This window comes from Protomyctophum parallelum (assembly GCF_964188405.1).
Source record: "Protomyctophum parallelum genome assembly, chromosome: 15".
Taxonomy (NCBI): domain Eukaryota; kingdom Metazoa; phylum Chordata; class Actinopteri; order Myctophiformes; family Myctophidae; genus Protomyctophum; species Protomyctophum parallelum.
This window is the reverse complement of record NC_139710.1, coordinates 27369861-27388408: the sequence shown is the minus strand read 5'-3', so window position 1 is coordinate 27388408 and position 18548 is coordinate 27369861. Positions and strand designations below refer to the sequence as shown.

At 43.0% G+C, this 18548-nt stretch overlaps 3 protein-coding genes across 3 annotated transcripts in view; 1 reads left to right on the top strand and 2 right to left on the bottom strand.

The window, feature by feature from the left end:
- Positions 1-3726, bottom strand: part of prkg2 (protein kinase cGMP-dependent 2) — a 46704-nt gene extending 42978 nt beyond the window's left edge. Inside the window, exons 1-2 of the mRNA XM_083784059.1 lie at positions 3497-3726; positions 2217-2809 (exon numbers count right to left, since the gene is read on the bottom strand). Of these exons, the coding sequence (XP_083640185.1) occupies positions 2217-2585 (369 nt within the window). The 5' untranslated portion in view covers positions 2586-2809; positions 3497-3726. The remainder of the gene's footprint in view (positions 1-2216; positions 2810-3496) is intronic.
- Positions 3727-9952: 6226 nt separating this feature from the next.
- izumo1 (izumo sperm-oocyte fusion 1) lies at positions 9953-10858 on the top strand (the record flags this gene model as incomplete). The annotated part of the gene is made up of 1 exon (XM_083783409.1): positions 9953-10858. The coding sequence occupies exon 1, from the start codon at positions 10199-10201 to the stop codon at positions 10856-10858; it is 660 nt and encodes a 219-aa protein (XP_083639535.1). The 5' UTR covers positions 9953-10198.
- A 1353-nt stretch (positions 10859-12211) lies between these two features.
- Positions 12212-18272, bottom strand: prlrb (prolactin receptor b; the record flags this gene model as incomplete). Its single annotated transcript, XM_083783408.1, has 9 exons — positions 18133-18272; positions 16520-16612; positions 16198-16330; positions 15361-15533; positions 14674-14843; positions 13596-13737; positions 13095-13188; positions 12930-12999; positions 12212-12835 (listed from the first exon to the last, which is right to left on the bottom strand). Exons 2-9 carry the CDS (start codon positions 16581-16583, stop codon positions 12212-12214), a joined length of 1470 nt encoding a protein of 489 aa, XP_083639534.1. The 5' UTR covers positions 16584-16612; positions 18133-18272.
- Between the last annotated feature and the right edge of the window lie 276 nt (positions 18273-18548).

The window sequence follows — 18548 nt, the reverse complement described above, 5'->3', positions numbered from 1 at the left end:
TAATGATCAGTCACTGGGGGCCCCAGTAATATGAATGGTCAGCCCCCAACCAGACGCCGACTCTTCTGTGAGCCAGTCCGACATATAGGGACACCCCTGTCTGCCTGACAAACAATCATGCACCACGTGGAGGTCTTATAACCACTATGTGGGTCTCACCCCCCAATTCCTTAGTTTCTACCTCCTCCACACTCCGTTCTCCAGCATGCATGACTTAGAAATCGTTTGAATCCCAAATGCTAATTTGCTTTTGGAGGGGTTGAGAACGAGGAGAGTGCAGGCTCCCTAAGCCACTTGGAGTGAGATATAGCAAAGAAGAAAAGATCTTTCATGTATCGTTTGCAGAACTGTCTTTGTTGAAATGTGTGGCGTATAATTTCTCCTCCTCTACATGACAATCCGCGGAGCTCCGGAATGGTCCAACAATCCAACTGTGTGACATGTCATGATTGCTGTTACTTCAAAACGATGCAGGTCTATTCCCCCCTCCTGGACATGAAGAATGTATACTTGAATATTGGAATGTGGCTATTGCAATGCACAACATGGAGGTCTTAGAACTACCACCACAGGGACAGACAAGCCCCAAGCTCTCAAGTGCCCCATAGCTTTAATGGGACATGTATGATCCACCTCAGACATGCAGAGACGTCCCCAAGGAGAAAGCCAGTGACCCCCACTCCCCATACTCCCCTGTACCCACCTGAGGGGAACCCTAGGCCCACTAAACTCTAGACCGGACCCCCCTTTACCTTCTCACCCAACCCCACCTATCATACGCCCCTCTGCACCCGGTAGAGACTTAGGTTCTGACTACTCTGCACTAAGAGTAAATAGAGCGTCGCAGTCCCGCCCCCTCGAGAGACCCGGAAAATAAATCACCGTTCATTTTCCTCATAGACTTTTCAAAAAGTATTTATTTAAAGACGGTTACGCCGCAGACAAAGCCAACTCTTGTGACAAATCATGACAATAAACACAATGTTTTGGGCCAAACAAAGAAATAGAAAGTAGAAAAAAACGGCAGGTTACAACACTTGTTGTTTTTCTTCTTTGTAATTATTTGTTTGGTCCAAAATATTGTGTTTGTTGTCATGATTTGTCACGAGAAGAGTTGGCTTTGTACGACGCTTATAAGGTCTTTAAATAAATACGTTTCGAAATGTCTATGGGAAAATTGCATTGGGAATTCTTTCCTGGGCCTGGCGTCGTCATGAAAGAAATTAGTTTTGGGTGGGGTGTATAATGATGAATTATTTACAGTAGTTTGAGCCAAATTTTATCCACCGAGCTATCCAAAACGTTTCAATATTGCAATCATGTAGGCTATTATCTATCAACTGACAATATTCTCTGCCACAACCTTCTGAATTACTGAAAATTGTGACTTATTAGTTTTGTTGTGTTTTGAGGATATCTTGAAACCTTATTCCAAAAGACATTTATTCAATATTTAGTTTAGTTAACTTGAAACTGGTGACTATTTCAGAGGGTTTTAACAGAGTCACAAACACAATATTGGATTTCACAATTATCTAATTGTATCTCTGCAATTTGGACAAGTTCAATGGACTCCTAGACCCCAAAAACATAGGGTTAGACACAAGTAAGACGCGCAAACGCGGGAAGCGAACGCAGCTCGTAAATTGCAATAACAATTAGAATAAATTACGTACTTTTTTTTTCTTTTTAGTTAGTAATTTTTTTAAGTTTTCTACTGTGTGTGTGTGTGTGTGTGTGTGTGTGTGTGTGTGTGTGTGTGTGTGTGTGTGTGTGTGTGTGTGTGTGTGTGTGTGTGTGTGTGTGTGTGTGTGTGCTACAGCTGCGCCCTCTGGTGGCGGGCGGGTGGTGTCACAGCGGGACAGACACACACACACAGACATGATCTGCAGGGTCTCATAGTTAGTGCTTATTGCGTTCGCAACAAAACGTACTTGTCTAGGATGAATAATGAAGGAGTTAGGCTATTTTAATGTTTTTTAGGCCATCTTGGACGCCATCTTGAAAATAACACCTTTCGGGTGATCAAACTTTGGTAAACTTTTAGTATGTTATTAGGGACACCTAATAGGCCTACTACAAAAAACTGTTGAGAAATCTTTTGTTATAATTGTTTTGGGGTAAGGTGCTTTTTTTTCATAGATTTAGGAAAACGATGCTGACAATCATGCAAATTTGCGATTATATTTCCAATAACTAGGATGTTCCAGACCTACCGGTGGTGGTGTGGCCACGGTGGCCTGGCTCTTCAGCTGCTCCTGCAGCGCGTTGATCTGGAGGCACTTGACCTGCAGCTCCTCGCTGAGCTCGGCCAGCGTCCGCGTCTGCCTGGCCAGCTGCTCCTGGAGACCCTTGATCTGGCGCTCCTTGGCGCGGAGCTCCTCGTCCCTCCTCCTGCCCTCCCTCTCCGTCTCCTCCACTCTGGCTCTCAGGGCGCTCAGGGGGGACGACGGCCGCGGGGTGCTCTTCTTCGGTCCGGCGGCTTGGTGTTGGCACGGCTCTTTGAGGGCCCTCCCGTTGGACGCGGCGCCGCCCTCCGCTCGTTTTAAACACTTGGACTTGACGGAGCCGTTCCCGTTCCCCATCTTGTCAACGTCGGGACCCCTGGCGGGGGAGAGAAAGGGCAGAGATTTTTCTCTTTTTTTCCTACGTCGTCGTTTACAGCAGGCGTTCCCAAAAGCATCTCTCTGGCTCCCCGGTAGGACGTACTACTGACATGTGGCTCCTCGCCGGTCAATGTCACAGCTGTTTGAGAAACCCCTTGGTGTTTGATTTCAGACTAAAAAGGCTGACATGTCAATGAGGAACACTGGGGGGAGAGAGAGAGAGAATGAGAGAGAAAAAGAGAGAGAGAGAGAGAGAGAGAGAGAGAGAGAGAGAGAGAGAGAGAGAGATTGAGTATGTAATGGTCTATGAATGTGTCTTGTCCATTTATTATTCAGAAGGCAGGAAGTATTGGGTTACATGAACAGTTAGGCTATACTTGTGCGAAATTGGAAGCAGTGCAAGTTAAGCTCTCAATCTGAAATGCGTTGTGGGAATGGGGGGAGAGAAAAAATGTAATTTTATTTTTGTTAAACTCATTTTAAAGTATCTTTTAGGCTACTGGCAACAGCACACATTATTTAATTAAGGTGTGAATCATATGAAAGAAAGTGACTCCCTATATAGTATGGCATGGTCTGTATGAGAAAAAATGTCAAAGGAACAATGCAGTCTTTGTTTGCGGACCACACCGCCAACTCACATACATACAGACACCATACAGACACCATTCATGAGATTCCTGTTGTGACAAAAGTGGAGGCTCAACTCGCCCATTATCCAATTCATTTATTTTATCAATTTTTAAAAGTGTGCAAAATGGAACCAAATGGGCACGTATAAGGGTCCATCCATTTGGTTCCATTTCGTACACTCAGGATTTGTACAGGGTATCATGATCACACAATTTGGTTAAACGATCGGAGTAGGCCTACTTTGTTACTTAGCCTACATGGTCTTCTTGGTCCGAGGATGGAAATAACGTCAACTGTGCTTCGGAGCATCAACGCACGGCAGCACTGCAGCACCGTCTGGACGCGCTGCCTGCAGAAGACCACGCACGCACTCCCCTGTCGGCAGCGGCAGGGCTCGACCCGCCCCGCCATACGTGTTGTATTCCACTGGGATGCACCGACTAACTGACTGCACTGCCTAAACAACAATGACCATCCTTGGCCACTGGTCACAGTGGTCACACACTGTATAGTGTAGCCTACACTACACACAGAGACAAAGATGAAGATTTGTCAGTTTGCGGAGTGAAAAAAATTGTGTTCATCATATGTTTATTCTGCACTGTAATAATGCAAATAATAATAACCATTTGGCCCCCAGAGCAGGGTTCATCAAAGTGGGTGCCGTGCCGAGGTCTGAAGTTTCTTCTTAAGGGCCTTAGAAATGCCAGTATACCAAGATGTATATTGTACAGGTGCTGCAGTATGAAGTAGCAATGTAATTCTGTGGGGCCGTGGATGAAAAGGTTATAGCGCTTTTTCTTCCAAGTGCTCAAAGCGCTTTACAATGGTTCATTCTTTCATACATTGGGAGGTGAAGAAGATGTATAGGCATGTATACAGGTGCTGCAGTATGAAGTAGCAATGTCATTCTGTGGGGCCGTGGATGAAAAGGTTAGCGCTTTTTCTTCCAAGTGCTCAAAGCGCTTTAGGGCCGATTCATACTCCTATTTTACCGCTGTTTCGGCGCTATAGTGCCGAAATGATTTCGGCTCGTCAGAAATTTTCAGTAGCACCGAAGAGCCGACTTTAGGACGGTACCCGTCCCCCGAACCTCAAATGACGTCAAATTGTAGGCTCTACAGCGCCGAACCGACTTTTATTCGGCTCTAAAATAGGAGTATGAATCAGCCCTTACAATGGTTCATTCTTTCATACATTGGGAGGTGAAGCGGCAAACAGTCGACGCCAGCATCCTCACTTCCCACATTCACACATGCACCAATGGTGGCAAGCTCACACCGACCAACTCATTGGAGGCAATGTAGGGTTCAGTGTCTTGCCCAAGGACACTTCAACATGTGGACAAGAGGAGCCAGGAATTGAACCGCCGACCCAGGGATCATTGGATGACCTGCTCCACCTCCTGAGCCACCTGACAAGTGTGACCTGAGTCAAAGATGTTTGAGAACCACATGCCCGAGAGGCCTCTAGGGACTACGCAGGTTTCTCCAATCAACTACTAACACTCGTTGTTCTGAAAGGGGGAGGGACTGCGACGCTCTACAGAAGTGGTTTTCAACCCTTTCCATAAGGTTCATTTATTCGGCAAAATTTGATGAGATTTATTATCCTCTCAGACCCTAAACATAAGACATTTTGTTATTGTTGGATGAGATCATTTAGCTGAGGACCACCTCGAACCGCCTCAAAGACCACTGGTGGTCCCCGGGCCACGTACTGGTTGAGAACCACTGAGCAGTGGTTCTCAACCAGTACGTGGTCGTATAGCAATGATTACTATCAGAATAGTGCTTTAAACTTTGAATAAAAATAAATGAAAAACTTTACAAAAACAAATGAATATATGGAGATACAAGATTTATGCCTGACAGGGTTGGTGTGATAGAAGAACGAGAGTTGTACTGTGGCATGTCTCTTCACGCGCTATATGTTCCCACTGTCTTCATTTTCAGGACTGTGAAATAGTGGATTCTGTCACCACGGGGAGCCAACATTGACAGCAGTCTGTCGACGAGGATCGTTTTGGACACACACTCTGGACACTCCCTACAGCCCTTTGGACTAAGACTTTGATAATAAGAGCTATACGTTCTCCTGTGTGTCCCCTTGTCACTGATTTGGACGCTGGTGGTTCATGCTTGAATTGCCTGATACTCATGATGTTCTGTTTGACATGCTCTCCCATCCGCCCTACATGCAGGGTTTCTCCTAGTGTGAATACCAGTACATTCCTTTGTGCATTTTGTCTCTGTATGGTGGAAACCTCTTCATGTCCAAAATTGTTACTTTTCAGCATTCAAATTCAACTGTAGATAAAAGCTTTCACACAACTAGAAATAAGGCGTATGAACAGGTATACAAGGCCAGTGGACATCAATCATAAGAAGAAAGATACACCCACACACTGAGTATCTGCTCGGTACATGAGTTTTTACTTTTAATAAGGCAACATTTCGGTCCCTCCGGACCTTCTTCAGGCATAACAGCATTTTGACAGAGTTACTTATACAAACATTTGAAAATAAATCAACCAATCACAATAGACATAGTCTGATTAGAAAAGAGGTACAGCTTGTGATGATCATCAATTTGCTGACATAATTTAAAGGCAAAGGCAAATTAATTAAATTATATTCTAAAAGCATTATACAAAACATTTAAAGACAATTGGTTGTAGACATACATTAGGAAATCAACAAGTCCACAAAAAGAGACAAAAGTCACTAGGTCCTGCTCTCATGACATACATGACAGCATTCAAATAAAGAAATAGCTAAAGTAGCAGTTCTACCAGTAAGTTCAAAATGCAGAGCTTGTGGATCTGCTACTTTTGTGTTTGTGTTACGCTGTAGTGTGATCGTTAATTCATGAAAAAACTGAAAAAGTTAGAATATGGAGATTAGAGTTTTCTGTCCGACAGCTACTGCTACGATATAATGTTTTGTTTAATTTCACCATCACAATTCAACATTTCGCATTGATTTTGCACACTCAACAGGTTTTTCTCCTCGCGACCTCATCGATCGCGTAACCGCCATTTTGAAGGATGTTGTATGAGTATCTGAGGAGCGAGTTTTGAGCAAGAAGTTTTAAAGCCAAAAAAACTTTGTATGTGAGTAAGTTGGTGAAGTTTATATAAATGCTCATGTGTCCTGGCCATTCCTTTGCTGCCAACAGGATGTAATGGTTGTGTTAAAGGACAACTTTAGTTTTTTTCCCATAGGAAAATTACATCTGGCTACAAAAGTTCACAGGATCTACTGAATGTGAAGGGGTGTACTATAGGGGGCTGCCATACTGTGTCGTATGGCTCAACAGGTCAGTTTGTCACCCCCTTCACATTCAGTGATCTTTTGTAGCCAGATGAAATTTCCTGGGGTCTAGTAGGACTATAGTAAATAAGAAAAAAAAAAATCGCTATCAAATTTTGTAAAAAAATACATATTTAGCCCCATGTTCGAATGCACCCACCCCCCTGTCAAAAATAGCTAAAATCGCTATGAAAATGAAGAAAAAAATAATCTTATAACAACCTAGAACATGAACCGGTTTAAAAAAACTAAAGTTGTAAAAATGCTCTCATTAAAACGAATGTGTGACAAAAGTGTGGATGCTGTTTGTATATTGACAAGGAGGCTGATTCACCCTATTTTGAGCTGAGTTATTTCTTATTTTGAGCTGCAAAGCGTTGCAAAACTATGGTAAAATCTGTGACAACCAGTTAAGCTTTGGAGTCTGGCAGGCACAAATCACCATTGTACATTAAGGCATTGGTTCTCAAAGTGGGGTCCAGGGACCTTGGGGGGATGCCCGGGGGTCCCCAGCAAAACTATTTGATGTAGCATCAGAGTCGTTTTAACCATTTTATCCATTTAATATGTTGGCTATTCAAAGACGGCAGATCTACAAGCTTGTATAGCAGCTATTTTTTTAAAGGTTTTTGAATGTAGAATGTAGGGGGGGGGGGGGGGGGGGTCCATGGCCAAATACATTTTTGGGGGTCCTTGACACGGAAAGTTTGAGAACTACTACTGCATCTCTTTATAGCTCCATAACAGTCCATATATGGACCCACCTGGAGGTCCCCGTACCGGACGTTGAGAACCATTGCTCTATGTAATTCATCGTCACTGTAACAATGACATCATGCATCGGCGTGATGACATCACACATTGACAATGTTATTTACCAACTTTAGGCAACAATTTACAAATGGCCGTATAAATTCCACTGGAAGACCAGCCGGCAACACTAATAGCCTACTATTACTAACTGTTCCTTGTGGTTACATTATCCTTATCATGCTGTCTGTCGTTCTGGTTCCCACAATAAAAGACAAAGCTGGGAAAGTAGGGAGTATAGATAACTACAGACCCATAGATAGGTCTTGCCAGTATTGTGTCCAAAGTACTAGAAAAACTACTCCTTGATAGACTAAGTATTTACATTTCCACCACTGACAATCAGTTTGGCTTCAAGCCCAAACATAGTACAGACTTATGTATTTACGCTCTGAAAGAAGCAGTGGAGACCTATAGAAGGCAGGGCTCTACTATGCTGGTTGGTTTTATTGATGCGTCGATAGCCTTTGACCGAATCCATCACTACAAGCTTTTTAATAAACTCAAGCTTAGGGTTGTGCCAAACTGTTTATTACGCATTCTTGTCTACTGGTATGCTAACCAGAAAATGCAGGTAAAATGGGGGAGCACATTATCCACCCCTTTTAGGGTGGGTAATGGCGTCAGGCAGGGGGGGATTTTATCCCCAGCCTTCTTCAATTTATATATGGACGGCCTGTCAATGCAGCTGGGGGGGTGCAGAACAGGTTGTATGATTGGTGATAGCCTAATTAATAATTTTATGTACGCGGATGACCTTGCCATACTTTCCCCAAGTAGCAGTGGTTTCCAACAGCTACTCAATATATGTACAAATTCGGTATTGACTTTGATATTCAGTATAATGCCAAGAAGAGCATGATACTCATATGTAGAACTAAAGAAGATCTGGAACTTAAGTTTCCTGCCTTGCATCTGTCTGGTCAAATTACAAAATACAAAATATCTTGGGCATATCATAACAGATACCTTAGAGGATGACGAGGACATGTTTAGACAGAGGAGAATGCTTTATGTACAAGCCAACATGTTGGTCCGTAAATTTCACCATTGTACTACGGATGTTAAGGTAAACCTCTTTAGAGCTTATTGCACCCCTCTCTACACAGCTCCACTGTGGGTAAAGAACAAGAAGGAGAGCTTACGCAAACTGCAAGTAGCCTATAATGACTGTCTTCGTATACTGTTAAAAAAACCAAGGAGCACTAGAGCCAGTGGGCTTTTCTGTTCATTGGGACTCACTACTTTCATGGCTCTGTTGAGGAACTTGACATTTAAATTCATGAGCAGGCTGGATCGCTCACTGAATGGACTCATTGGTCAGTTGACAGACCCAGGCCGTAGTTCTGTAAGGTACACTTCTACCATCAGAGGACACTGGTATAAGAGCCTCGCCTAGAGTAGTAACCTCTTGGGCTGGGTAAATGTACTGTATTTTTTTTTTTTTTTTTTTTGTATTCTCCTATTTGTGATGTACTGTCTTACCCTGTGGGCCAAGAGCCTGTAATAAAGTTTATATATTATATGCATATTATAGGGTACACCATCAGTATTTTCTAACTGAGTGTTTAGTTAGGATCGGTCAAGTATGTTAACCAATTTTAGAGTTTTGCTTCGATTATTCCAAAACTTAGTGCAGCGCTGCGAGCTTGTACATCTGCTATTTGTGTGAGAACTACAATCTAGACAACATTTGTAGAGAATCGGCTTCAGGTCCGAAAAATACTAATAAGTACACTTATTTTGGGAGCATAACTAGAACAGACTCAGGTGTAACATTAGTGTCATTCAGTGAGCTGAAGAGGTAGCCCCCCATCCATGATGAACGTTATTGTCTCCACCAGGCCGAAGGCATGTGGGGAGAGTATGTTTTGCACTCCGTCCGTCCGTTTGTGTGTCCGTCCGTGTGTGTGTCCGTGAACAGCTAATCTCGGCCACCGTTAACCCGGTCGATGCCATATTTTGCACACGCACTCCCTGGATGCCAACCATGAACCTCTGCCCCAAACTTTCCACAACGGCCTGTTATAGCGCCACCAGGAGGCCGCTTTGTGCAAAACAAGTTTTTCGATGCCATATTTTGCACACACACTCCCTGGATGCCAACCATGAACCTCTGCCCCAAACTTTCCAGAACGGCCTGTTATAGCGCCACCAGGAGGCCGCTTTGTGCAAAACAAGTTTTTGCACAGTACACCTACAGATTTTGTCCAAACATCACGCAAATTGGTACACAGTCTCTCTAGAGCCATTCAACGAAACGGGACTTTCAGATTTATCAGACTCCATCCTGATTGGTTAACATTGGCTTCCAAAGTTCACAGGAGTGCTCAGTTTCAAACAAAATGCTGCAAATCATGAACACATCGCGTGATTTCCGTGAAATTGTGCACCCACATTCCCACTAGGCCGAAATGCCACATGAACAATTTCAACTCAGCCTCAAGGTGGCGCTATAACTGGCCGAAAAGTGTTTTTACCTCTAACTGCACGGATCTGTGGATAACCTGGTGGAGACCTGTGCCCGGAAGGGCACTTTTTCTAGTTCCTTCTGTTCCAAGGCTGAGGAGCCTGTTGGCCCTGCTGTTCTGCCTCCATTTGGCCTCGGCCTGCATTCAGTGTGACCGCAGGGTCAGGGAAACGATAAATGAATACATAACAACCGAGAAGGACTACATAAATATAAGGAACAATGCATATAAAGAATACGAAAGGTTGGCCAAGATAAGCAAAGGAGTCATTGATCCAACCACCCTGTATAGAGTCACCACTGACTTCCTAAATGCATTTAAAACCTTTGAGGAAAACAAACAATCAAAAACGTTTGATTTCCTTATGATGATGGCAAACCAAGGCAAAAAGAATCTGGAGAAACACCTGAAAACGTTTGTCAGTGAAGGAGGAGTATGCCCCAATAAGTGTGGTTTGCTCCGTCGAAAGGTGAAACGCTGCGAGCTTAATAATAACGGTGCCTGCCCAAACGAGGACTATGACTGCTCCATGCAGCTGGACTGTGGGGAGCGCGTTGTGCGGGCGACGGAATACGACCAAGTGGTGCTGGACTGCTTCCTGCCTTGGCACAGCCTGGTGTCGAGGAGGAAAGAATACCGGTACTCGTGGGCCAAGGGAACGCACGTGCCCGCCGAGAGCGACTTCGAGCGTCTGCTGGTGACAGAGGAGTCCGGCATGGTGCTCAACCAGGTTCAGCTGGACCAGTGGTGGACGTACCGCTGCGAGCTTCTGAGTGGAAAGCCGCAGAGCGGAACGCCCATCTCCCAGTTCACCTTTCGACTCCACGTGGCCCCCGTGCCCGCCCAGACGCTCCGGCCTCCCCTCACGCTGCCCACCCTGCCTGCCCCCAAGGCCTCTAAGACCCTGCTGCACACCGTGTGCGTGGTGGTGACCACCCTGTGTCTGGCGGGCAGCGTAACCGTGGCCGTCTTCCTGGGGGTGATGATGAGGCGACACGCCAGACATTTGGCTGGCGAGGACTAGTAATGTAACCATAAGCAGTAAGCATATCCCTCTCGGTCCTGTTGAACGTTTATAGGCCATTCATTACCTAATTATGCACAATTGCACAGTCTCAAAACAAAATTAACATTAACTTCTTTTGCAACTTTCTTTATGTTTCATACACTAGGCATATTACATTTAAATAATAAAATATATTTTGTATACATACTGTATAACCCCCTATAAAATAAATTGCTCAATTCAGATAGCTGGTCAGCAGGTGGATTCAATAATGTAGACAATTATTTTAGGCCAAAGCCTCTACATATAACTACATATAATATAAGTGAAAAGTGAGGGATCATGATTGATTTTTAGAACACAGATTCTACCAATCAAATGGTTTGGTATGTTTTTAATGCTAATGAACCTGATTTTAACCTGGAGCCCATTATCTACAGCCGTCTCTAGTGCAGGGGCCAAATGAGAAACAGAAAATATTGTGGAGGGCCAGGCCAAATTAAGGGCTGAACTCAATTCTGCATAATATATTTTTGAGTGGTACAAGTTTACAACCACTCAGATGTGTGTGTCCCTGTGTCCAAGCACGGAATTTGTGTGTCCCTGACTGTGTCCGAGCAGGGAATGTGTGTGTGGCCCTGTGTCCGAGAATGGAATGTATGTGTGTCCCTGTGTCCGAGCACGGAAATAGCATATTGTCACCATCGAGTGTCACTGTTGCACCACTCACTTCAGACGGGTCTGATTCTTTTTTCTATATAAAAAGCAGTAAATGGCATTGTTTTGACAAGCTGGTAAGAGTGTTATTATTACTACCTCTGACTTCAGGGAAAAAATACTTCCATATTTTGTTGAAACCTCTGCATTTATCTATCATCTATATCATCTATTATCTTATCATCTATTTTCTAATTATCAAGTAACCTTCACAGGCCGGTCAGTCAGCCAAAGGGCCGTATTTGGCCCCCTGGAGGCCGTGTAAGGGCTGCTCTAGTTTCTACTACGCACACAGGCAGAACTGCGGCAAGCATGGTGGTGCAGGAATGGTGGAATTTCCCTTGTTTTATTATAGATTTTTATGTCAAATATGCCCATGCCAGACCTTACCAAAAAGTTCAAACATTGTCATATTTAAGTGTATTGGCTGCTCTCAGTAAGGGGGTTTTGCATGCTCTACTTCCAAATAATCTACAGTTTGCTTCTGATTGTTGACTGGGAAATGTCCACTACATGCATCAGGATGTGACCAAACTTTGAACTTGTTCCATAATGTCAAATGAAAAGTTATACGTTTTTATATATACGTTTTTGATAAACAAAGACAAAAAAGAAAAATGTGTTGCGGAGACATATTCACAAAGACATATTATGTTACATTGTAGGCAACTGGGGAATAGTTTCCACATAGCCATTATCTACTCCAATGCACACTCCCTCTTTTGAACTGACCGTCAAAGGAGGCCTACTGCACTGCATCAGATTGAAGCCACCTGCGTGGTGGCATTTCTCTTTACATGCAATGTTGAGCGGTGCAGGGTCTCTCTGGAGGAACAGTGCATTGTCACTGTTCATTCCACTGACTCTACTGTAGTCTTCCTGTCTCCCGCTTTCCTCATTCGTCCGAACGTCCACGTAACCGTTGTCTGCAAAAGGGCACACAATTGTCTCAGCAACGCAGGCAATGCTGTTACTGCCATGATTTGACAGGGTCTTCCCGGGCGGCCGTTTGTTGCTTTTTGGAACGTGTGCCTCATTTAGCTCCACAGCCTTTTCCATGTTGCTCTGGACAGTGGTTGGCATATGACCGTGAGCGTCAGAGTACAAGTTGGGAGTGATCAGGCTTCTCCGTATCTCCTGGTTCTCGTGGGAACCCGGACCTCTGTCTTCGCTGTCCAACACGATTAGATGCTCCTCATTCTGGTCCATACAGGCCACCATAGGAGGGAAAATCTGGTTGGTGATCAAGGCACTGAGAACCTCTTCTGAGTGTCCTCTCTGAAAAGAATATATAGAATTACTTCACTGTTGATATCAGGGAAAGCCTTTTTTTCCCCTTTCTGATCTGCAAGAAATAGTAATGTGACGTTACCTTCAGATGGTCAGCATCAAATCCTCTTATCTTTGGACCAGGGATAGGCGGCAGAAGACATTGCTTCACACTGAAATGGAAAGTCACAAGTCACATTCTTCTCCAAACTTTTGCTTTTGATAAACAGCGGAATTACATGTTGTTTTTATACTGTACTGTACATACCACTTCCTCTTCATGACCAAGGTACATGCCACTGCGAAAAGTACACATGTAAAAATGGACAGCAAAATCCTCTCTGGGCTCTCCTTGACAGTGTCTGCAAAATATTTTAATAATAATAATAATAATAGGCCTAATATAATAATAATGATGATGAAATCTTATCAGAATAATGTAATATCTGCTTGTTTTACTCCGAAGAGGGACTTAAAGCTGATGAATTTTGGTAGAACCATGAGTATACTTTGGAATGTATTCACAGAGCGGATTGTGTCCACATCTTTTGCCCGTATTTAGGCCAGGTGCTGGACGTCAATAACCACTCCGAGGAGTCAGGTTAGGACGTCAAGGCATCAAGGCAACATCACTAATCACTAGTTGCCTCTATATCAGAGTGAGTAGCGAGAGCACATAAGGAACAGATACGACGATAATGATATACAATATGACCAAGTATAAGTATAACCCAAGGTTCTACCAAAGATCAACAGGAGTAAGGCTTACATTCAGGGACTGCTGTGTAGGTGGTGAAGCTCCACTCGCTCCAGTAGCCGTGGTCTAGTTTACAGCGCACCTGCACCATGTACACATCCCCGGGGTGGACGCTGTAGACACTGAAATGTGTCTGCCTGCCTGACGTGTACTCCTAAAGACTTAGACAAACAAAACATTCAGCTATATTTTGAGCATGTTATAGGCAAATATTTTCAAAAACGTTCCGGATTCCGGATCCATTAGCTTAGAGATCTGCTAATTTCAAAAGGATTTGGCAGATGTTCAACATTATTTCCTGAAGTGGTTAATACTTAATATACTGTCGTACAATGACGTTTCTCTCCAAGAAATAGCCAATCGACAAGCTTGCAGAATTGGCTATTTTTCAAACGCCACATAAGTATAAATCAGGCTTCATTCAGCTTATCCAGAATTGTATTTACATACCAGACCTGCATCAAATGGAAATGGCAGACAATATACAGTACATTACTTTGTGGTAGTGGTAGAGGTGTGGTTGTTCTCAATGTGGTTCTCAAACCTTTTCATGTCAAGGAAACACAAAATGATGCGTTTTGTGCTGCAGAAAACATTTTGTAAGAGAACATTTGTGTTGTTGAGGGCAACTTCTGGCTTTCGGAATTACGTCATATGGCAGTTTGATTAGAGCACTTTAAACTAGCAGAGTAGCAGCCAAGTCTATATGGACATTTAATGTTTGGTTCTTCTAGCCTGCAGTGAAATAATGTAATAGTGAAATTAAACAGTTCCTTACTTGAGGGCACCCCCCAAGGACCCCTGTGGACCCCCGGACCCTACTTTGAGATGGGAGGCATACTATGATCCGACAGAGCATTGGTTCGAAGGAGCATTGGTCCGAGGTGCACTGGGGGCCGGGAGAGGGTTGGGGTTAGGTTTAGGTGTGCTGCCCCGGGGGAGGTTAGGGTTAGGGTGAGGGTTTGAGGTAGGTTGTCGTTCAGACCAATGCTCCGTCGGACCAAACACATGAACCCCATTGAGATGCATTGGCCGAGGTAATTTCAAGAGCATTGGTCCTTTCAACAGTCTTTAATTGCGTTTCACGCACCTCCCACTCCTTGTCATCCTCTCGTTTGACCCGTAGCTCATACTTAATGGTCACCCACCCAGAGCGGGGGTCCGTGTCACGAGGGGGCTCCCATTTGATCAGCAGACGTGGGCCTTCCCCGCTCTCCTCTTCCACAATCATTGTCACATTCTCAGGAGCACTGGGCTGCACTGTGTGGAGTGTGTGCAGCCAAAGGCCACCGTGTGAATATGGTTGGGCTCATTTTAAATTAAGTTGCCCACCGCGCACACACACACACACACACACACACACACACACACACACACACACACACACACACACACACACACACACACACACACACACACAGCAAAACAGCATCTTGAGAATGCATACCTACTTGTGATTTGTGAAGTGTATAGCAATGATTACTATCAGAATATAGAGCTTAAACTTTTCTTTTTAACAGAGAAACACATCGCTTACACCGGCTTTAATAAATTAATTAAACCACAACATTTGAATATATTTTAAATATTATTATATTATATTATATATTAATATTTTTAAACATTTAATAGCACACATCTTCTATGGGATAAACCTGACTAAAACCAAATGATTTTTCTTCTCCAAAAGACTGACTAAAAACTAAATCAAAATCTGCTGTGGAAATAAACACTGCGGAGAACCAATGATCTACAGATTACAGGAGCAGCAGCTCACCAATGTATGTGACGTCCAGCAGGTCCAGCGGGTCGGAGGTGACGCTCCCCAGGGCGTTGGATGCCACCACCGTCAGGTTGTAGTTGACCCATATCTTGGTGTGACCCTTGTTGAAGAAACAAGAGTTCCTCCCAGCCGACTGGTAATCTGGGCACTCGTGTATTCCATCCAAACTGTGCATTATATATACAAAACAAGACCTTTAGCGACACTGATACGGGCGAAAAGCTGCCCGGTGCGTTTGTGTATACCACAGTGTGTGTGTGTGTGTGTGTGTGTGTGTGTGTGTGTGTGTGTGTTTTGAGGGGGTATTATACACACATGCAATCATTCAAGAAATAGACAACTGATGAGTTGATATGGACAAATACCTACACCGTGATTATACACAGTAAAATCTGTAAAAACAGACTAATTGTTTGTTTTGCCTGAGGTATTAACCTGGTGCCCCTATTTTGAGCATAATTATAATTATTATGTCATTATAGAAAAAGATTGTCGAGGATTGGGTTCGTAGGACGCTACTGTGGATCGGTATTTTCGCTATATTCGTCATAATTTATGACAAAGTATATAGGGCTTAAGCTAATGCTTGTATAAAATGCAGGTGGTGTGTGAGTCTCATAGGCGTGTGTGTGGTTGAAGTCAGGCCTAACTTGCTCAACAATAACATGATGTGCTCGGTTGACTGAGTATGAATACAAATCGGACTGTATTTCTCAACTTCTCAGCTCCCAGTCTCCCACTGACAATTTGTTTCACTGATGGCAGAGCAAAAGGAATACATTGATTTATATGGATCAAGCACTTTTGCTGGTAATGGCATTTCATCCTCACTCATCTCTCTGGTAGAAGAGGCGATGTGTGGTGGGGAGTCCCCCATCAGGGCCCGGGTCCCACCAGCAGGTAAAAGTCTCCTTGTCAGGGGAACGGCAATTGATGAGAACTGGTTTCTCTGGGGAAGATACACCTGCCAATCACACCAATAATAATAAGCATTAGCCCCAAAACCTTCCCACTTTGAAAGGCCAACTTATTTTAAAATTAGCCCAACCATATTCACATGGTGGATATTTTGTTTCAGATAAAAATGCTATGTTATGCTTATGTCACAAAAAATGGCCACAATGCGAATAAATTGCTTGGAACTTCAACTCACAATGGCATCCTAGAGCTGTGATGAGAAGCCACAACAACAGTTTCACACCAAGGTCTCTTCTCATCCTTGTACAAAGCTATGCTGTAATGTGCTCTGGGAAAAAGGAAGTGACAATGTTGGTAGTAGTTATGTAGTTCAAATAATTGTAGTTTCAATTTACTTTGCTGATTTGGTTATTACAAAATATACACTATAATTGGGCTATTCAAAAATAGTGTGTAGATCTGCTATTTATAAACTATTTTGACAATTTTTGAAAACTTGTGAAATGGGACATCCTGGATAATGAGTAGGCCTACTTTTAGCTTTGGTACTTTAAGTATATTTTGATGCCAATACTTGTATACTAAAGTAATTATTTTTATACAATACAATGCATTTTACTTGTGCAGCCAACAGAGTATTTTTTTTTTATATTGTGGTATAGCTACTTTGATTGATTGATTGATTGATTGATTGAAATATTTATTAACAGTTTGTAGAATTTACAGTACATTTTAAGCACAAACTCAATACAAAGACTGTCAACTGTGAGTGGACGACCCAATTAAGCATTACACTTGTTTACAACAGGGTCCACATTGTTCAATTCATCAAAACATTTAAAGACATACAACCATTTAGAGACATACAAATAGACATTTCTATGTAGCTAAAGAACAGAACAGGAATTCATCATAATGAAATGACTTTCAAAAGAGTACTTCTTCCACCACTGGTGTTTAATGAGCTGTTATGATGGCGTTGTTGCTACCTGAAACAATTGTTGTGGAGGGAAAACAAGTGACACAGACAATAAGTCTCTGTATGTGTTTCCCACATGGGCTAAGAAGACATATACGTAGGTGGTAAATCTAAAATATGTATTTTGGATTGCACTCATTCTTATGCTGCTGTAAGCCTTGGTCTCTATTCTGGGCATGCCATAATAGGTAAACATTGTGGGAAAATGGGCGAAACTTCTACATGAATATAGCAGATCTATAAACTCACAATGAGTTAAGTGGTTAATTTAAGATTAATATTGAATATTTGGTGTGCCCCCCCCCCCCCCCCTAGGGGACCCCCTGTTGAATGAAGGAGGACCCTGGTCAATAGGGTTTAAAAATGTCATGATGGCTAATGGTTAGCTTAGAGGTTAAGGTGAGCACAATCATGTTCGTATATGTCCATGATTAGATAAAACTTGTCTAACATTAGACAAGTTTAATCTATTGCTATTATATGCCTCTTAACTTTTATTTTGACACACTGACACAGAAAGAGCTGAGAAACCCATAAACATACTGTATGCACACAGAGGAGAGAAACCAATAGCGCTTCATGAGAGACACTATCTGAAGACGGCACATAATATTATTATTTTCCATTATTGCCTCACTAGTGACCTCTGAAATTCTGGTATACACTGAAGGCACTCATCACTGTGTTTATTTAAAAACAAAGAAAATAGGTCCAACATACTCAATTGTATGTCAACCTACCTAAATGTAGTACTATGTAGGATATACTTGCATATTTCCTAAGCTTGGATCCCTTTGTCTGTTCTTACTTGTTTTACTTCAGGCCTGAAAATGCTTAAGCAATAAAATGAGATGTGGTTCTGCACTCACCTGGATGGTATGGAGAGCTTGATCTTTTCTATGCAATGAATGATGACCTTGTCCTGGGCAAGAGAGACATATACTTCTGTTAAAAGAAACACGAAAAGGAAAGGGTGATTATGTCTGCCGCATATAAAGTAACTCAAACATCTCTGCCAGGTGCGTTGAACGTCCAGTCCTCAAGGTGGAGCCTGTGACACTGATGTCAGCAGGCAGGTATAATACAGCCAAGCAGTGATTGGCTAGTTGGTTGTCTATCTATTTTCTATGTCTAGTGGTTTGACCTGAGGACGATTCTACAAATGTCTTCTAAATCATGACAGTTTTCTGAAATGTTTCTATGTCAGTGGTGCTCAACCTTTTTCCATGTCAAGGACCCCCATTAATTATCTGTATTTGGCTGCGGACCCCCATCTCTAAATATG